The sequence below is a fragment of the Girardinichthys multiradiatus genome, chromosome 18 (assembly GCF_021462225.1).
Source record: "Girardinichthys multiradiatus isolate DD_20200921_A chromosome 18, DD_fGirMul_XY1, whole genome shotgun sequence".
NCBI classification, from domain to species: Eukaryota; Metazoa; Chordata; class Actinopteri; order Cyprinodontiformes; family Goodeidae; genus Girardinichthys; species Girardinichthys multiradiatus.
The window spans coordinates 16,432,207-16,448,316 of NC_061810.1; the positions used below are offsets into that span (position 1 = coordinate 16,432,207).

A 16,110-nucleotide genomic window follows, 5' to 3' on the forward strand; every position below is an offset into this window, starting at 1 on the left:
GGGGCTTTAGCCCCTGATTCAAAAATGGGGAAATTGTTTGACAGGGTTTTGACAGCTGTTGCTTCCAATGCTGTCATTTAAAATGACTTGAGAGATGGAACTATCAACAAATTAAATTTATCATTACCTATTGCTGAAAGGGACTGGGGAGTTTTTTTTTTCTTTCAAAAGGGAGGGCCAGTTCAGGCATTTCAAAAGAGCATTGATTTTGTGGTCAGATTGACAGTAATGAGCATTTGTGTGTCTTTAGAAGTCTCTTGGCAGCAAGAAAAATGATGTCATGATTAAAAAGTCCCATATAGGAAGAGTTTTAGTGCAAGTGGACTCTGAATTTGCTTCTGCGTTGCTATGTCTATTAGCACTGAAACTACCTTTAGATCTTCCCTGGTCTTTTGATGTCAGTCTCTCTTTCTCTGTGTGCTCCCAGATTCCCACAGATGTTTATACCGCCACCTCCACTGCTGCCACACCTGTCAGTTTGCCCCTTAGGTTGCTTTTACCCACATTTCCTTTCACGGATTTAACCACCCACAATGCTCTAAAACACCTACTGAGTGGATAACACTATTGCTCCAGGCAAGATGAGTTTCCGTTTTTATTATAATGCACCCCCCCCCCTTTATTCACACAAGCATGCAAATGCCTAGGCGTACACAGTTGGCTGTGCAGTACCTAGGGATACATGCTTGTTGAGTTAGCCTGCAGTCTTTCTGGGTTTCGCAATGTTGTTGTTTTCTTGTTGTTTCTGGCCTGGGGAGATGTGGCACAGGTGAAGCTCATGGATTTCAAGGTGGTAAAGTGGTTGGTTGGGGGGTGCAGTTGTCCTGGAGGGGAATATTTCGACTGATGGGGGATGGGGCGTGCAAGTAGGGAAGGAATGTGGCACCTGGACCAACTCCTCTCTGAGATTTTGTGGCAGCTGAGCCAGCCTTGAGCATCTGCACAGCTACAGGGTAATAAGCAGTTTTCTACACTTGGTGCCGACACATACACATGCTTACAGATTCCCTCACCAAAGCCATACACAGAGTTGGCTCCATGAAAGTGTGTTTGTGTGCTGTTTTTTTTTTTTTCTTTTTTGTTTCATTCTCAGCGGATATCTGTTTTCACTGCTGTGCACTTCATTCACTTCCAAACACAGTTCCTGGTTAGAACTTCAGTGTAGCTGAACACAGAGCGAATCTACTTTTGAAACAGATGGCTAGCTTCAAAGCCAGAGCCAGTTTTCCCCTTGTGACTGGTTGACTGTCTAGGGTAACTCACCAGTTTGCTACCACAAGGCAAAAAATGAGAAATACATATGAAAGATTAAAAAATTCTCCCATATAAAAAAGGTGTCAACAAGACTCTATTTTACCATTATTTATAGCAAACTTAGAGTAAAAAGACATTGTTGACACTTTACAATACATTTTCCAATAACAGTAAAGCACTTACCTCACTAATTGCTAGATCAACTGCTAATTATGATTTACCTCGCTGCGTTTGCGGCTCTGAACAAAATACACCTACATTACTTTTAAAAAGCCTGACAAATAGCTTTACCTGTAAATAAATAAATAAATTCATCCTTCGATTTTGTGAGGTAAATAGCTTTGTTTGCTTCACGTGGGACTGGGTTGATATGGAAATGAAGCTGTTTCTTCAAAAATAATTCCACCTTTGTCAATTAGGATAAATTAAGTTGTTTACTGAATTTGCATAATCTGAATGTTTGCGATGTTCAGAACCATCATAATTGTGCTGCACCACTGAGGTTGCATGTTGTTTTAATTGCTGTGGAATTCGCTGTGGACTATTTTCCGCTTGCAAATTCTTGTTCAGTGAATTCCATTATCAGTTTAGGTTTGCAGTTTACTTGCTTCATACAGTAAAAGTAGGGGATATGTGGAAGTAGAAATATAAAGGATAAGCATTCAACTTGTAAAAAAAACATCAGGGTTGTTCAGCGACATGAGCCTAAACAACCGTGGGCTACAGGGATGTTCGAAACACTGCCAAAATGTCCGAAAGGAATATAAGAATAACGGTATTAGTGCTATAATTATCATATTCTTATCAAAGATACACTTACATGCATGGTACTCTCATTTGGAAGTTTGCCATATCACAACTAGGGACGTCCTGAACAGGATTTTTCTTTTTTGCGAATGACACCGATACGACTCATTTAAGAATGAATTAGGGTAATGGCAGAATGCTTTCCAATATTAAAGACATGGAGCTAATTAAAAAAGGAGATCATCAAGAGTACAAGTGGAAACATGCAAAAAGCTGGTCAGCACATGATAGTTTGATTGCTGATGCCAATAAAAGGTTTTTTATTGATTACTGAGGAGGGTGTAAAGGTATTATAATGTGATTGTGTACAGTTGGGTAAGCCATGCGCACTTAAGCTTGCTGGGGTTGCGGCTAGCAAAAAGAGTTCAGCAGAGACAGGTCTGCAACTGAGCTTAATCAGGTAATCAAATACAGATCATTTAAAAGTGCTTTGATGAGGATCCCCATGCGAGACATGGCACCAGGGCGCCACTTACCACAAGTTCCTCTTCTGTTTTTGTAGTATTTTTCTCTCTCATTTAGCCATAAACAACATGAGCAACACAATATATTTCTTAACCTTACAGTTCACTGCACAGTGTTTGAAGAGGATGCCAGTTGTGTAATTGCTTGTCTTTGTGCCTCTCTGTTTTTATAGATCTCCCACTTGTCAATCTCTCGGTGGAGCCTCAGCCAATTTTAGAGGGCAACCTTGTGAAATTTCACTGCTCTGGAAAGGCCAACCCTCCAGTTTCACTCTACAGGTGAGACTATAGCACACCATGACTCCAGTGCCCACACATAAGTCATCCACAAAGCTTTAAAGATCCTATAAAATGCTGAAGGATGAGGAGAAATGCAGTTAATGAGATATTTTCTGATCAATGGCGCAAAATTTAATACCCAGTATTGATGGCATTAATCATTGTCAGACTCCTTATAATACTACTGCAACATTGCTTCACCTCATACTTGTTATGAGAGGACACAAAACAATGAAACACTGTTGAAAAATCTAATGGAAACATATTACTGAAAAACCATTTGGGAAACCATGTCATGTTTCACTGGGTTGGAGTAAAGTAATGCAGAGCTTTCTTGCACAACTATGTGCTATATGGTCACATCATCTCCCTTGAACTTTAAATGTCCATGAGTGCATCAAAGGAAAGCTGAAAATGTAATTTGTGTGACATCTGAGGAAGATGTCAAGTTTGCTGCTTTTTTTCCCATGAAATTATGTGTCAAGATAGCACCTGCCCCAGGGATCTGCCAGTTTGTGGAACGGTGACGGGTGATTCTTTCATTTCTTGTATTATATCCGCTTGTTTTACAAATGGCAATTTGCAGTAGCTGACTTTGCCCACTGTAAGCAAATAATGTGTCTTCACCCACACAAAAGATGTTAATATTAAAAAAGTGAGATAGTAAGTCTCATTTGGAAGTTAAAAGATGCAATTATCAAATGAGAAACAACAGCAGAGACAGAAGGAAAAGTGCAGACTTTGAGTCAAAGTTTGGTCTCTCATCATGTGCTGATTTCAGTTAGCATGTTGATTCTAAGAAGTTCTATCCTGCTTATTAAATACCAGCCCTGCTAAGAAAGACATGACCAGAACAAAATTTAAAGCTGCTTTTTTTTTCCAGGCCTCCTCTTGCAAGGGATTAAGGAACAAAAAAAAAAAAACTGGCAGTATTTAATTTAGTTTTAGAGATGACAAAAATGGCCGTTGCTTTGTGTTGATCTCATACAAATACCGGTATGCTCAGGCTTAACAGGTTAAGAAAATTCCATTGTTTATTTTGGGTTCAGAACTGCAGTCAATTGAATTCAGCTGTAATACAAAATCTTAAGATAATAAGAACCAAATATTTGAGATTTAGGCATTTTTATGATTATTTTTCTTTTTAATAATAAAAATATAAAAAAAAAAAAAAAAGAAATGAAATCAGACACTATGGATAAGCACATGGGTATGGAATGGTTTGTCAAATGGACCACATACTGAGATGTGAAAACATGATAAAATTAGAAAATCACAATGATCTCTTATCCACCTGTTCATTGTTGCACTTGTTTTTAACTGGGATGAAGCAAGAAAAGGCCCCTTTACTGTTCTTACAAACCTCGTATGGCCCTCCAATTGAGTAGTACTAAAGTTATTTGTCAGGAGATGGTTCATTGTGCGGGAGGTTTTTAAATCTGAGCAAAAAAATAAATGGAGTCAAATCAATAGCAAAGGCAATTGGCCAGATTTTAAATCTGTTATGGTGCTGGAAAATAAAATAGGTGTACAATGCACACACGGGTGGCAAAACAGAGATGTTGCCTTTTTTATAGATCATGTACTTGGGAAAAGAAAAGAGGAGAAAGGGGCAGTGATATTATGGAAAACAAGGCCCGTGTTAGACTGTGTCTATGCACAGCACAGCCAGATCATATTTTTCACCTGCAGAGGGATTTGCCTCCACTGTTATGAGACTGGATCAATGCTAGAATCAGACCTCTCCACAGGGTACCAAGAGCTTCGCCTCAATGGCAGCTGACATATTCTTCCAGTATAACAATCTACAGAATAAAAGTATTGGTTAAAGGTAAAAGCCAAAATGGATTGAAAACATCATTTTTTTTACTCTGTAATTTATTCCTTTCCTAGTTACAATAGCAATTCATTATAGGAAAACATTTTTAAAGTGAAACTAATAATCTTTGCTACTTTAAGGTTTAACCTTTCGCCAGATTTCCATGGCCACCTGTTTACACTGTTTTAGACTTAATATGGGTACATTGAACCCCTTCCTGCACCTTTTTTCATTCACAACACATTAGACCAGAAATTTTAAGCATCTATAATACTTGCCTGAGGGGCTTTAACTATGTAGAGGCCTGCACACAGTCTCCATCTGAGAGCAAGATCACCATAGAGTGCAAAAAGCTGGTCAAGCAGTGTGGGACCATTATTCAGTGCTAATACACTCTGTCTTCCACAGATCAGATAGAGCCCAAAGACAGAGTAGTTCTCAGACAGATGGCCTCTTTTCTGTTCCCCAGAGAGTCATTCATTCCCTGTATGCACTGCACCGTCGTGCCATCTTCCAATCCAATAGACACTTGAGACACATACCCAAGATAGTGGGAGGCAATTGTCAAAAGCATTGCACCTCCCCTCCAGCTGCCTGTGACCCCTTGTGACTGCAACAGCATTTTAATAAAACTGTTAAGGCAGGAGAATAAAAATTTGATCTTTTTACAGAATCTTTTCACAGAAAAAAAGAATAAAAGGGAAGTGCATACAGGTCCTTCTCAAAAAATTAGCATATTGTGATAAAGTTCATTATTTTCCATAATGTCACGATGAAAATTTAACATTCATATATTTTAGATTCATTGCACACTAACTGAAATATTTCAGGTCTTTTATTGTCTTAATACGGATGATTTTGGCATACAGCTCATGAAAACCCAAAATTCCTATCTCACAAAATTAGCATATCATTAAAAGGGTCTCTAAACGAGCTATGAACCTAATCATCTGAATCAACGAGTTAACTCTAAACACCTGCAAAAGATTCCTGAGGCCTTTAAAACTCCCAGCCTGGTTCATCACTCAAAACCCCAATCATGGGTAAGACTGCCGACTTGACTGCTGTCCAGAAGGCCACTATTGACACCCTCAAGCAAGAGGGTAAGACACAGAAAGACATTTCTGAACGAATAGGCTGTTCCCAGAGTGCTGTATCAAGGCGCCTCAGTAGGAAGTCTGTGGGAAGGAAAAAGTGTGGCAGAAAATGCTGCACAACAAGAAGAGGTGACCAGACCCTGAGGAAGATTGTGGAGAAGGGCCGATTCCAGACCTTGGGGGACCTGCAGAAGCAGTGGACTGAGTCGGGAGTAGAAACATCCAGAGCCACCGTGCACAGGCGTGTGCAGGAAATGGGCTACAGGTGCCGCATTCCCCAGACCTGGGCTACAGAGAAGCAGCACTGGACTGTTGCTCAGTGGTCCAAAGTACTTTTTTCGGATGAAAGCAAATTCTGCATGTCATTCGGAAATCAAGGTGCCAGAGTCTGGAGGAAGACTGGGGAGAAGGAAATGCCAAAATGCCAGAAGTCCAGTGTCAAGTACCCACAGTCAGTGATGGTCTGGGGTGCCGTGTCAGCTGCTGGTGTTGGTCCACTGTGTTTTATCAAGGGCAGGGTCAATGCAGCTAGCTATCAGGAGATTTTGGAACACTTCATGCTTCCATCTGCTGAAAAGCTTTATGGAGATGAAGATTTCATTTTTCAGCACGACCTGGCACCTGCTCACAGTGCCAAAACCACTGGTAAATGGTTTACTGACCATGGTATCACTGTGCTCAATTGGCTTGCCAACTCTCCTGACCTGAACCCCATAGAGAATCTGTGGGATATTGTGAAGAGAACGTTGAGAGACTCAAGACCCAACACTCTGGATGAGCTAAAGGCCGCTATCGAAGCATCCTGGGCCTCCATAAGACCTCAGCAGTGCCACAGGCTGATTGCCTCCATGCCACGCCGCATTGAAGCAGTCATTTCTGCAAAAGGATTCCCGACCAAGTATTGAGTGCATAACTGTACATGATTATTTGAAGGTTGATGTTTTTTGTATTAAAAACACTTTTCTTTTATTGGTCTGATGAAATATGCTAATTTTGTGAGATAGGAATTTTGGGTTTTCATGAGCTGTATGCCACAATCATCCGTATTAAGACAATAAAAGACCTGAAATATTTCAGTTAGTGTGCAATGAATCTAAAATATATGAATATTAAATTTTCATCATTACATTATAGAAAATAATGAACTTTATCACAATATGCTAATTTTTTGAGAAGGACCTGTATATGGAGGTTTGAAGCATTGAACAGCTGTCATTTAGGATGAAGAGCAGTCATTTGCTTTAATACATCAAATCCGCTGATCTGTGCCTAAGGTGGGGACTGTAACCTGTAGTGAGAAAGGGATTTAAGTGGACAGGAAGACTTGGAAAGTGTTGTAAAAATACTATTTTTAAAAGTCAAAATGACTCAGTCTCATCATCTTGGAGCATAGCAGGATAATATGACTACAAACAAATAGCTACTTAGCTAAACTCCTATTGTGTCTTTATAAATCTAGAGTTAACCATGTCCATGGTAAGGGTTTACTCACTTGGAAACAGAAATTTGAAATATACAGTACCTCTATGTATGCAATACAATATTGTGTTTTTGTTTTTAATGCTATTTCTTAAGTGTTTTAATTTAAAAACTCTTCCTCCTTATATGGTCACGTTTTTGTAACGCCCCTGTTTTACAAGGCTTTAAAAAGCAACACACATCAACTATGAGTGCGTTAGGTCTTGTTTTTACCCAAAAGGCTAGTAATGGCTAGATTCTCAGCATGGTGCCTAGCATCACGAGAAACTGGAACTCAATAAATTTAGGACTGTCCCAAGAAGCACTTGTTCTAGTTGCTGTCAGCATGTGACTTTGTTGGAAGAAGAAAGTCTTAGCTGTTTTTATATAAAGATAAGTGCTTTACACTTTGCACCCCATGGCATTAGGTACACCTGTCCAACTGCTCGTTAAAAAATTTCTAATCAGCCAATCACATGGCAGCAACTCAATGCATTGAGGCACGTAGACATGGTCAAGAAGATCTGCTGTAGTTCAAACCAAGCATCAGAATGGGGAACAAAGGTGATTTAAGTGACTTTGAACGTGGCGTGGTTGTTGGTGCCAGATGGGCTGGTCTGAGTATTTCAGAAACTGCTGATCTACTGGGATTTGCATGCACTACCATCTCTAGAGTTTACAGAGAATGGTCCAAAAAAGAGAAAATATCCAATGAGCGGCAGTTCTGTGGGCGCAAATGCCTTGTTGATGCCAGAGGTCAGAGAAGAATGGCCAGACTGGTTCGAGCTGATAGAAAGGCAACAGCAACTGAACCACTGGTTACAACCGAGGCATGCAAAAGAGCATCTCTGAACACACAACACGTCGAACGTTGAGGTGGATGGGCTACAGCAGCAGAAGACCACACCGGGTGCCACTCCTGTCAGCTAAGAACAGGAAACTGAGGCTATAATTTGCACAGGCTCACCAAAATTGGAAAATAGAAGATTGGAAAAACGTTGCTTGGTCTGATAAGTCTCGAAATCTGCTGCGACATTCGGATGGTGGGGGATATTTTTTTGGCATACTCTGGGCCCCTTAGTACCAATTTAGCATCGTGTCAACGCCACAGCCTACCTGAGTATTGTTGCTGACCATGTCCATCCCTTTATGACCACAGTGTACCCATCTTCTGATGGTTACTTCGAGCAGGACAAGGCGCCATGTCATAAAGCACAAATTATCTCAGACTGGTTTCTTGAACATGACAATTAAGTCACTATACTCTATGCCACGAAGGATTAAGGCAGTTCTGAAAGCAAAAGGGGGTCCAACCCGGTACTAGCAAGGTATACCTAAGAAAGTGGCCAGTGAGTGTATACTTGAGACTCATATTTTGAGTCAGGAGGTTGTACAAAGGTTGTAGTTTTTTTCGAGCTGCCCTGTTGTATGGACTAATGAAGATTGAGCTGTCTGACAACACTAGGTTACAAAGTATTGAAAAACCTCCTGCCACTTTTAAATTGTTTATGTGGCAGCAGTTTAGGTAATTGATTGACAAAAATCAATATTGACAGTGACAAACGGTTGCCACCTGTCACATGCTGTAACTTGTGTCTTAATTAGGCCCGAGGAAGCCTGCAAGGGCCTATTGTAATAGTAGGATTTCTTATTCTTTCTTTCGGCCTATTGTAATCTTAGGATTTCTTTCTTTCTTTTGTCCCCGCATGAAATTTTTGTTCTTTAATGTCTGTCAATGGGCGTGGCCAAACATCTTAGCCATGCCCCCAAACGTGAGATAGGCCGAACCGTAAGTTGTAGAGATCTGAAATTTGGCACACTGCTAGAGCTCCTCAAACCAAGAAAAATAGTCTCCTGGGGGTATGCCCTAAAACGCACAGAAAGTCGGCCATTTTGGATTAAAGGCCAATTTTTGGCCGTTTTTCACTTTTACTTACCTCGAACTTTAACAAACTCCTCCTAGGGATTTTGAGCAATCGGCTTCATATTTGGTCGATATGCAGTTAAGGCATGGGGAATTAAAAGTTATCAAAATCGTGAGTTTTCGGCCATGTTTAGGGGGTGTGGTTAGGGCATGAAAATGGCGTTTGGGCCCAAAGTGAAAAAATGCAATAACTTTCCCAAAGAAACGCCAAATCACACCAAAGTTAGAATGAAGGAGGACCTTTGGGTTACCGACGATCCTATGGAATCATATTCTGACATCATCAAAGCCACGCCCCCTGAGAACAGGAAGTCACTTTTTTTACTCGGAAAGGTCGCTATCTGGCTGTCTACACTCAATCCACTTCAAACTATGTCAGGTGACTGATAACTAGAGGGTCTAACTTTGTTTGAAGCACAGTGATTTTGCATGATAGGGCGTGGCCGTGGTGGCGCGGCAAAGTTTGACATTTCGCCATGGCCATACGTTCCACATAGATCATCTGATCTGCACCAAATTCAATATGATTGATCTTAGTCCAGTCCCCAAAAGAGTTCCGATGAGATATTTGGTGGACGTGGACTAATTATTCCAAAGCGCCACTAGAAAACAAAAAGAAACAAAAAAAAACAGACCCAAGCCATGCTTTGGCCGAGGAATCTGAAATTTGGTACACATATGTAACTTCTCAGGACCTACAAAAAAGTCTCTTGGAGCATTGATCCAAACCCCACAGGAAGTCGGCCATTTTGGATTGAAGTTGCCATTTTGACCTGGTTTTGTCCTTTCTAGCCCGCATATCTGAGCAAACTGCTCCTACAGCTTTTGACTTAGAGTCTTGAAAATTTCTCAGTATACTCTTAAGGCACTGGGGATCTAAAGTTATCAAAAGCTTTTTGATACATGAAAGTGTGTGGGCGTGGCCAAGCCTCAAAATATGACTTCTTGCCATAAAAGACGAAATTAATAAAGCTTCTACCAGGAAAGTCACAGAGACATGAAACCTTCTGAGATTAATCTGCATCTGGGCCTGAATAATATTCACTGATCAGATGCTGACATCATCAAAGCCCTGCCCCCTGAGAACAGGAAGTGTCATGTTTTCCTTTTGATGGTCCTTATTTGAGGTCCTTCACCTAATTAATGTGAAACTGTCCCAAGTAACAGATAACATGATGGTCGCCAGTACTGACGGCTGTAGCTGGAGGTTGCGGCCGTGGCAGCGTGGCGAACTCTGATGTTATGCCACGGGCATACATTTGGCTCTAAATTACACATGCATGGTCTGATTCACTCCAAAATAAATATGGTTGATCTTTGTCGGCACCCAAACAGCTCTATTGGATTACAGTGGAATTTGGATCAACACCGCCCCCGAGTGCTCTATCTCCCTCATACATCATCGGATCCAATTCAAATTTAGTATGCATCATGACTGATCAATGCTGAACATGTTGCCACAGTCAACTGATGACATCATTTTAACCCCGCCCACTAATACACAAGTGAGTGCAGCTTCCATCTGGAAGGTACGATTTGCTCCAAACTGAATATGGTTGATCTTTGTCAGCCCCTAAACACCTCTATTACATTACATTGGAATTTGGATAAACAGCACCCCCTAGGACGTTTCAAGTGCTCTATCTCCCTCATACATCATCGGATCCACTTCAAATGAGGTATACATCATCATGGATTAATGCTGAACATGTTGGCACAATCAATAGATGATATCACTTTAGCCCCGCCCACTAACAAACAAGTGAGTGCAGCCTCCATCTGGAAGGTGGGATTTCCCCCAAATTTGGAATGATTCTTTCCAGACTAGAACTCTCCCTGACCAAAGATCATATGACATGTCGCTCACAGTGCCACCTAGTGGTGACATGTGGAATCGAATGGCGGCCCCATCGGTGGAGTGTAGGCGGCGATGCCAATCTCCTGCGGTCGCTGCACAGGCTGAGCTGCGCTGAGCTGCGAGGGCCTTCAATGCTGCTTGCAGCTTTAATTTGCATTGTTGTCTGTGCTGTCCAGGGCTTTTTTTTCAAAAATAAACATTTATGTCAATTAACTATTTCCTAGTTAAGGAAAGGCTAAATTAAAAATTAAACTGAAAGACTCTTGGAAAATGCAAATGGAATTAACTATATGAGAAAAATTAGAAGCTTCCTATAGAGAGACAATATTCCTGAATATAGACTCGGTTTCACCGGTTTCTGGTTTCCTTTGGACTCTTATGAAACTCTGAGCTCCAAGTAGATATCTAGAGACCTTGATTTAATTTCTTGTGAGATTATAAAAGAGCTTAGTCCTTTATGGCTGTGTCAAAATGACCGGACACTGTTACTGAGCCTGCATATATTTTTTTTATATCACAGTGACAGTCGTCAGTTTTAATATGCATGGACGTTTGAGTGTGCACTGTGCTGTGCTTAACCATGTTGATAATAACTGCGTGTCCTGATTTACTGTGTGCCTTGAAGCTGATGGCACAGATACCTGCCTAATTTAATTGCTAGTCTTTTACTGCCTTAATAACATTCAGCAAATGCAAAATCTCCCCATTCTCCACTTCACTTTCATCTTGTGCTTCCATTAACAGCAGACCTTTTATGTCTGGAACAGTGTTAGTTCAGTTTGCATCTTTCACCACACATAAACAACTGTAATGCACACACTGATCCATGCTCCTGTAGACGCACCCGGGCAGACAGAATTCACAGCTTTTGTCTGAATGAAATCCGTGAATAGAACGCAGTGGTGTGGTGTGGTGTGAGTCAACTATTCAGCAAGCTTTGCTTCGGCCCTTTCACCCTCCCGAAGGGAATGCAGGTGTTTGTGTTACCCAGGGCTAGCTATGTTTAGACATGAGTTTGGACACGGCCCACCACACCAACAGAGCTCTCTTGCTCCCTGAGGATGACCGTATTCTGTCTCAGTTCCCCCTAACACTGTCAGGTTCTCCCTGGCCTGGCAGCTGCAACCTCAGGAGCAGCCAGCTGCCCAAACATCTGTGCTTAACCCATTATGGCTCTTGCAGTTTGGCTGATAAAGTGGCATTGGAAACAGTTTCGCCATGTGTGTCACCGTTTTTACAGTTAGTACGCACATTTTTATGACGAATATTAAGATCTGCTTTGGCGGTTGTCTCAGTAATGGTCTCAGTACTCCTACCTTCTTCAATATTATCCCATTTCTTGACTACATTTTCACTATAATTTTTACCTCATGATTTATCATTGTCATTGCCCTCATTATGATAACAACAATGTCACAAGTGTGATTAATACCTTATTCACCATGTTTATTTTGATCAACTTATCTTTGCAAACTGAAGCCAAGCAGTTCATATTCAGTGGCAAACCCCAATCAATTTGACTATGTAGCTTTAATTTTAAAGCAGGTGCTAGAGTGTCTCCAAGGTCTCAAGGGGTAAAATCCATAGTAATGCATTGGAAAAGCCAACTCCACACAGCCAAGAACCAGTAACCTTCTAGCTGTGAGACAACAGTGTTGATTACAGAGCCATGTAACCCTAAATATAGGGTTCAAATTAAACAATTCAACTTCTACTCATAAATTTGACACAACACATAGCAAAATGATTCATACCCCTAGCAATTTTACCACATTTTGTCATGTCACAACCCTAGACTTTAATTTATTTTGCTGGAAATGTATGGGACAGATCAACAAATAATAGTACATAATTGTGAGCTGGAAGGAAATTGATACATTAATGTCAGTATAACTACTCCTCTTCAATTTTGAAAGCCTAAAATTTAAAGAAGTGCAAGAAGGTGCTGTAATCAGAACTTAATGTGTGGTGCAAGATTGGCATTAATCATCTCCCTGAATACACTATGCCCGCTGTGAAACATGGAGGTGGTGGTATAATGCTCTTCTTCAGGAAACAATGATAGAACTAATGGGAAGATGGATGAAGCTAAACAAAGGCGTGTCCTGGAAGAGGACCTCTTAGTGGCTGTTTAAGACTTTAAGACTAGGTTGAAGGTTCACCTTCCATCAGGACAACGACCCAAAACATACAGCCAAAGCTAAGACGGAATGATTTAGATTAAAGCATTTTCAAGTGCTAAATAGATGCAGTCCAAGTTCAGATTGAAGTCTAGTTAAGAAATAACTGAGAATCTTTAGGATTAGTCTTCACTTGTACTTTCCATAAATTCTAACTGAGGTTAAAAGTAATTTGCAAAATTAAAAGGATCAGCAACAATTCCAGTCTCTCTTTGTGAAAAGCTTGATGAGACACCCTCCCTGGACAGTGGTTCTAGAAAGCATTGACCCAAGAGCACTTACTAGATCTGACCTATTATTCAATTTCAAATATATGGAACACAATTGTACAATACTGATTTGTTTTTTTTTATATTATTTTTTCCACTTCACAATATTGCACTGTGTTTGCCTATGTGCAGCAACAGTGTCAGAGCTGTCCTTGTCCCACACAAAGCAAGTTATTATGGTTCTGTTGCATAACATAAATTATTCTAAAAAAAATAAAAATATGAAGCCAATTAGAATTCTGTTACACTTCAGTTACTGATTGAACGAAGTAATCTGTTTTCATTTAAATTATAGCATTTTAGTCAAGCATGAGGCTAGCTTACTCATGGAAAACAAATTGGCTCTCCATCCCATGAAAACTCTCTTCAGGACTGGCAGGGAGAACAAAATTGAGACAGGCACCGGTTCCCCACTCATTTGCCATACCAGCATGCAGGCACTTGTCTTCTGCGGAGGTTTTCTTCTTGCATCATGTTGTGTGTGTCCCACAACGATATCTAAAATTTCCAATGGGAACCAATACTTCTGGAAACACCTTTGCTTAATTTTTATAAATGGGCTTTGTCTTTTACAGCACCTGAAAGCCTAAACAATCCATGCAAAATGAGGCACAACTGCCCGTGGCATCATCAAAGTCTTGCTTTAACACGTGTCATGTAACAAAATACATCATTCAAAAACACAATCAGATGCTTTTCTTCTTGTTTGTTTTCCATGTGATCCCAAGTCGATTTATTAATGTCAGCCGTTGTGTTTAATACAATATGTCTCAAGCAAAGTCTTCAAAGGTTGGGAAGCTACCTATTTGTCATTCTGCAATTTGTTTGTCTTGGTTGGTGCTCTGTGCTGCTCTCTGTCTGGTGTAATGAGGAACGTGTTGTTGGCTCTGACTTGCCAGAAAGCTTGTCATTGCATGGAGGGCTGCCACAAAAATATGCTGAAGCCAGCATAGAGAACATGCACCAGAACTGTGTTTAATTCACACAAAAGAACCATATTGACAGAAGGGGGTGGGAGAAGACTTTCTTTATATTTTTACCCTTTTTTTTTGTTCACCCATCTTTTTTTTTCCACCATCTCCTCTTCAACTCAGGTGGGCCAAAGGAGGAAACATACTTAAGGAGGTCGCTGGGGACACCTATGAGGTTATTGTGGACCACTCATTCTTCACAGAACCTGTTTCTTGTGAAGTTACCAACTCCCTCGGCAGCACCAACGTTAGTCGCAACGTTGATGTCTACTGTGAGTGTTATTGTTGCCTGACAGCTTTACAATAATGCAGGATCATAGATGTTTGTTGTCTTTTTTTTTGCTGAGCTCCACAAGTTTAAGCACTTCATTCTCTGTTATTGGTACTTGATGTTTGATTTGTTGTGTGTCTTTCAACAGTTGGGCCTCGCATGGCTGCAGAGCCTCAGTCCTTGCAAGTTGACCTTGGATCTGATGCCGTTTTCAATTGTGCTTGGACAGGAAACCCTTCTCTCACAATAGTGTGGATGAAAAGGGGATCTGGAGTGGTATGTGTTGATATTCAGAGTATTTAATTTACTAGAAATAAAAAAAGTAAATTTGTTTCAATATATAAATTCAAAAAGTGAAACCAATATATTTTATGGATTTCATAAGAAATAAGTTAAATCTATCTCAAGATTTCATTTCTGCTCATTTGTAGGATTGTGGCTTACAGCTAATGAAAATTCGAAACATGTTTTTTTTCTTAGACAAATAAAATATTGTGAGTTTTATTTCTGTATCAGTAGGATCCAATACCAGACCTCGAGGCCAATAAAGGTTGATAAAGGGCTCTGCAGAACTTGATGTCTGGTTCAAGATATTTTTCCACCATTTACATTTTTTGTTGTAGACCATGAAAACATCTAAAACATGCAGGATGCCAACCCTTGAATGGGACACCATTGGCTTGTATGAAATACTTTTTCTGGAAAATGTTTTCCCAGAATCAGCTACATTGCTTCGAATGTCCATTAAAACAGTTTTTTTTCCTCAACACCTTCGTGACCTGCTTTCACATGAGAGCCATTGCGTTGATTCACAAAATCAGACTCATTCCACCTTTACTTTTGTCAACATCAAAGGCCATAACCTTTCTCTACTGAGCTCAGACCCTAAATTGGATTTTAATAATTGAGAAGAGCTGCCCTTTAAGGTATTAAATGGTCCGCAAATGCTGCCTTAGTACTTTTTCCCCCTTAGTGCTGCCAGACGCCCATCAGAAATGCAAAGGTGCTCATCGCAGCTGTTGATCTCTGAATTTTTCTTGCCTCCAGGTTCTTAGCAATGAAAACCTACTAACTCTGAAAAATGTGAGGCAAGAAGATGCCGGAAAATATGTCTGCCGTGCCGTGGTCCCACGTGTCGGAGCCGGGGAGAAGGAGGTCTCCCTTACCGTAAATGGTAAGTTGTGTCACTGATTTGTCTTTCACACAAACCGGTCCTTATTTGCCTCCACACAGTTGTCAGCTGTATAACATAGGCGGTAGTGTTAATCTAGAGATCTGAGGTCAACAGTCACAACAAGAAAGCAATTTGTCACAGTAGTCAGTATTCAGTTTCTTTTGTAGTTTACAGACGCCTTTCACTGAGAAACTTCTTACATAGCATCCTACTCTGTTTTGCTTCAGCAGTCTTTCATTTGATATATCATCTTCTTAAAAATGTGGTTAATTTTCCAAGGCAGGC

The 16,110-nt window shown here is 40.5% G+C and overlaps 1 protein-coding gene across 2 annotated transcripts in view; it reads left to right on the forward strand.

Moving 5' to 3' along the window:
• The window catches only part of LOC124884341 (kin of IRRE-like protein 3), a 234,023-nt gene that overhangs the window by 190,292 nt on the left and 27,621 nt on the right, over positions 1–16,110 (forward strand). For both annotated transcript variants that reach the window (XM_047392219.1, XM_047392220.1), the window contains exons 7-10: positions 2,699–2,804; positions 14,504–14,652; positions 14,800–14,927; positions 15,699–15,825. In XM_047392219.1, coding sequence (XP_047248175.1) covers positions 2,699–2,804; positions 14,504–14,652; positions 14,800–14,927; positions 15,699–15,825 — 510 coding nt within the window. The remainder of the gene's footprint in view (positions 1–2,698; positions 2,805–14,503; positions 14,653–14,799; positions 14,928–15,698; positions 15,826–16,110) is intronic.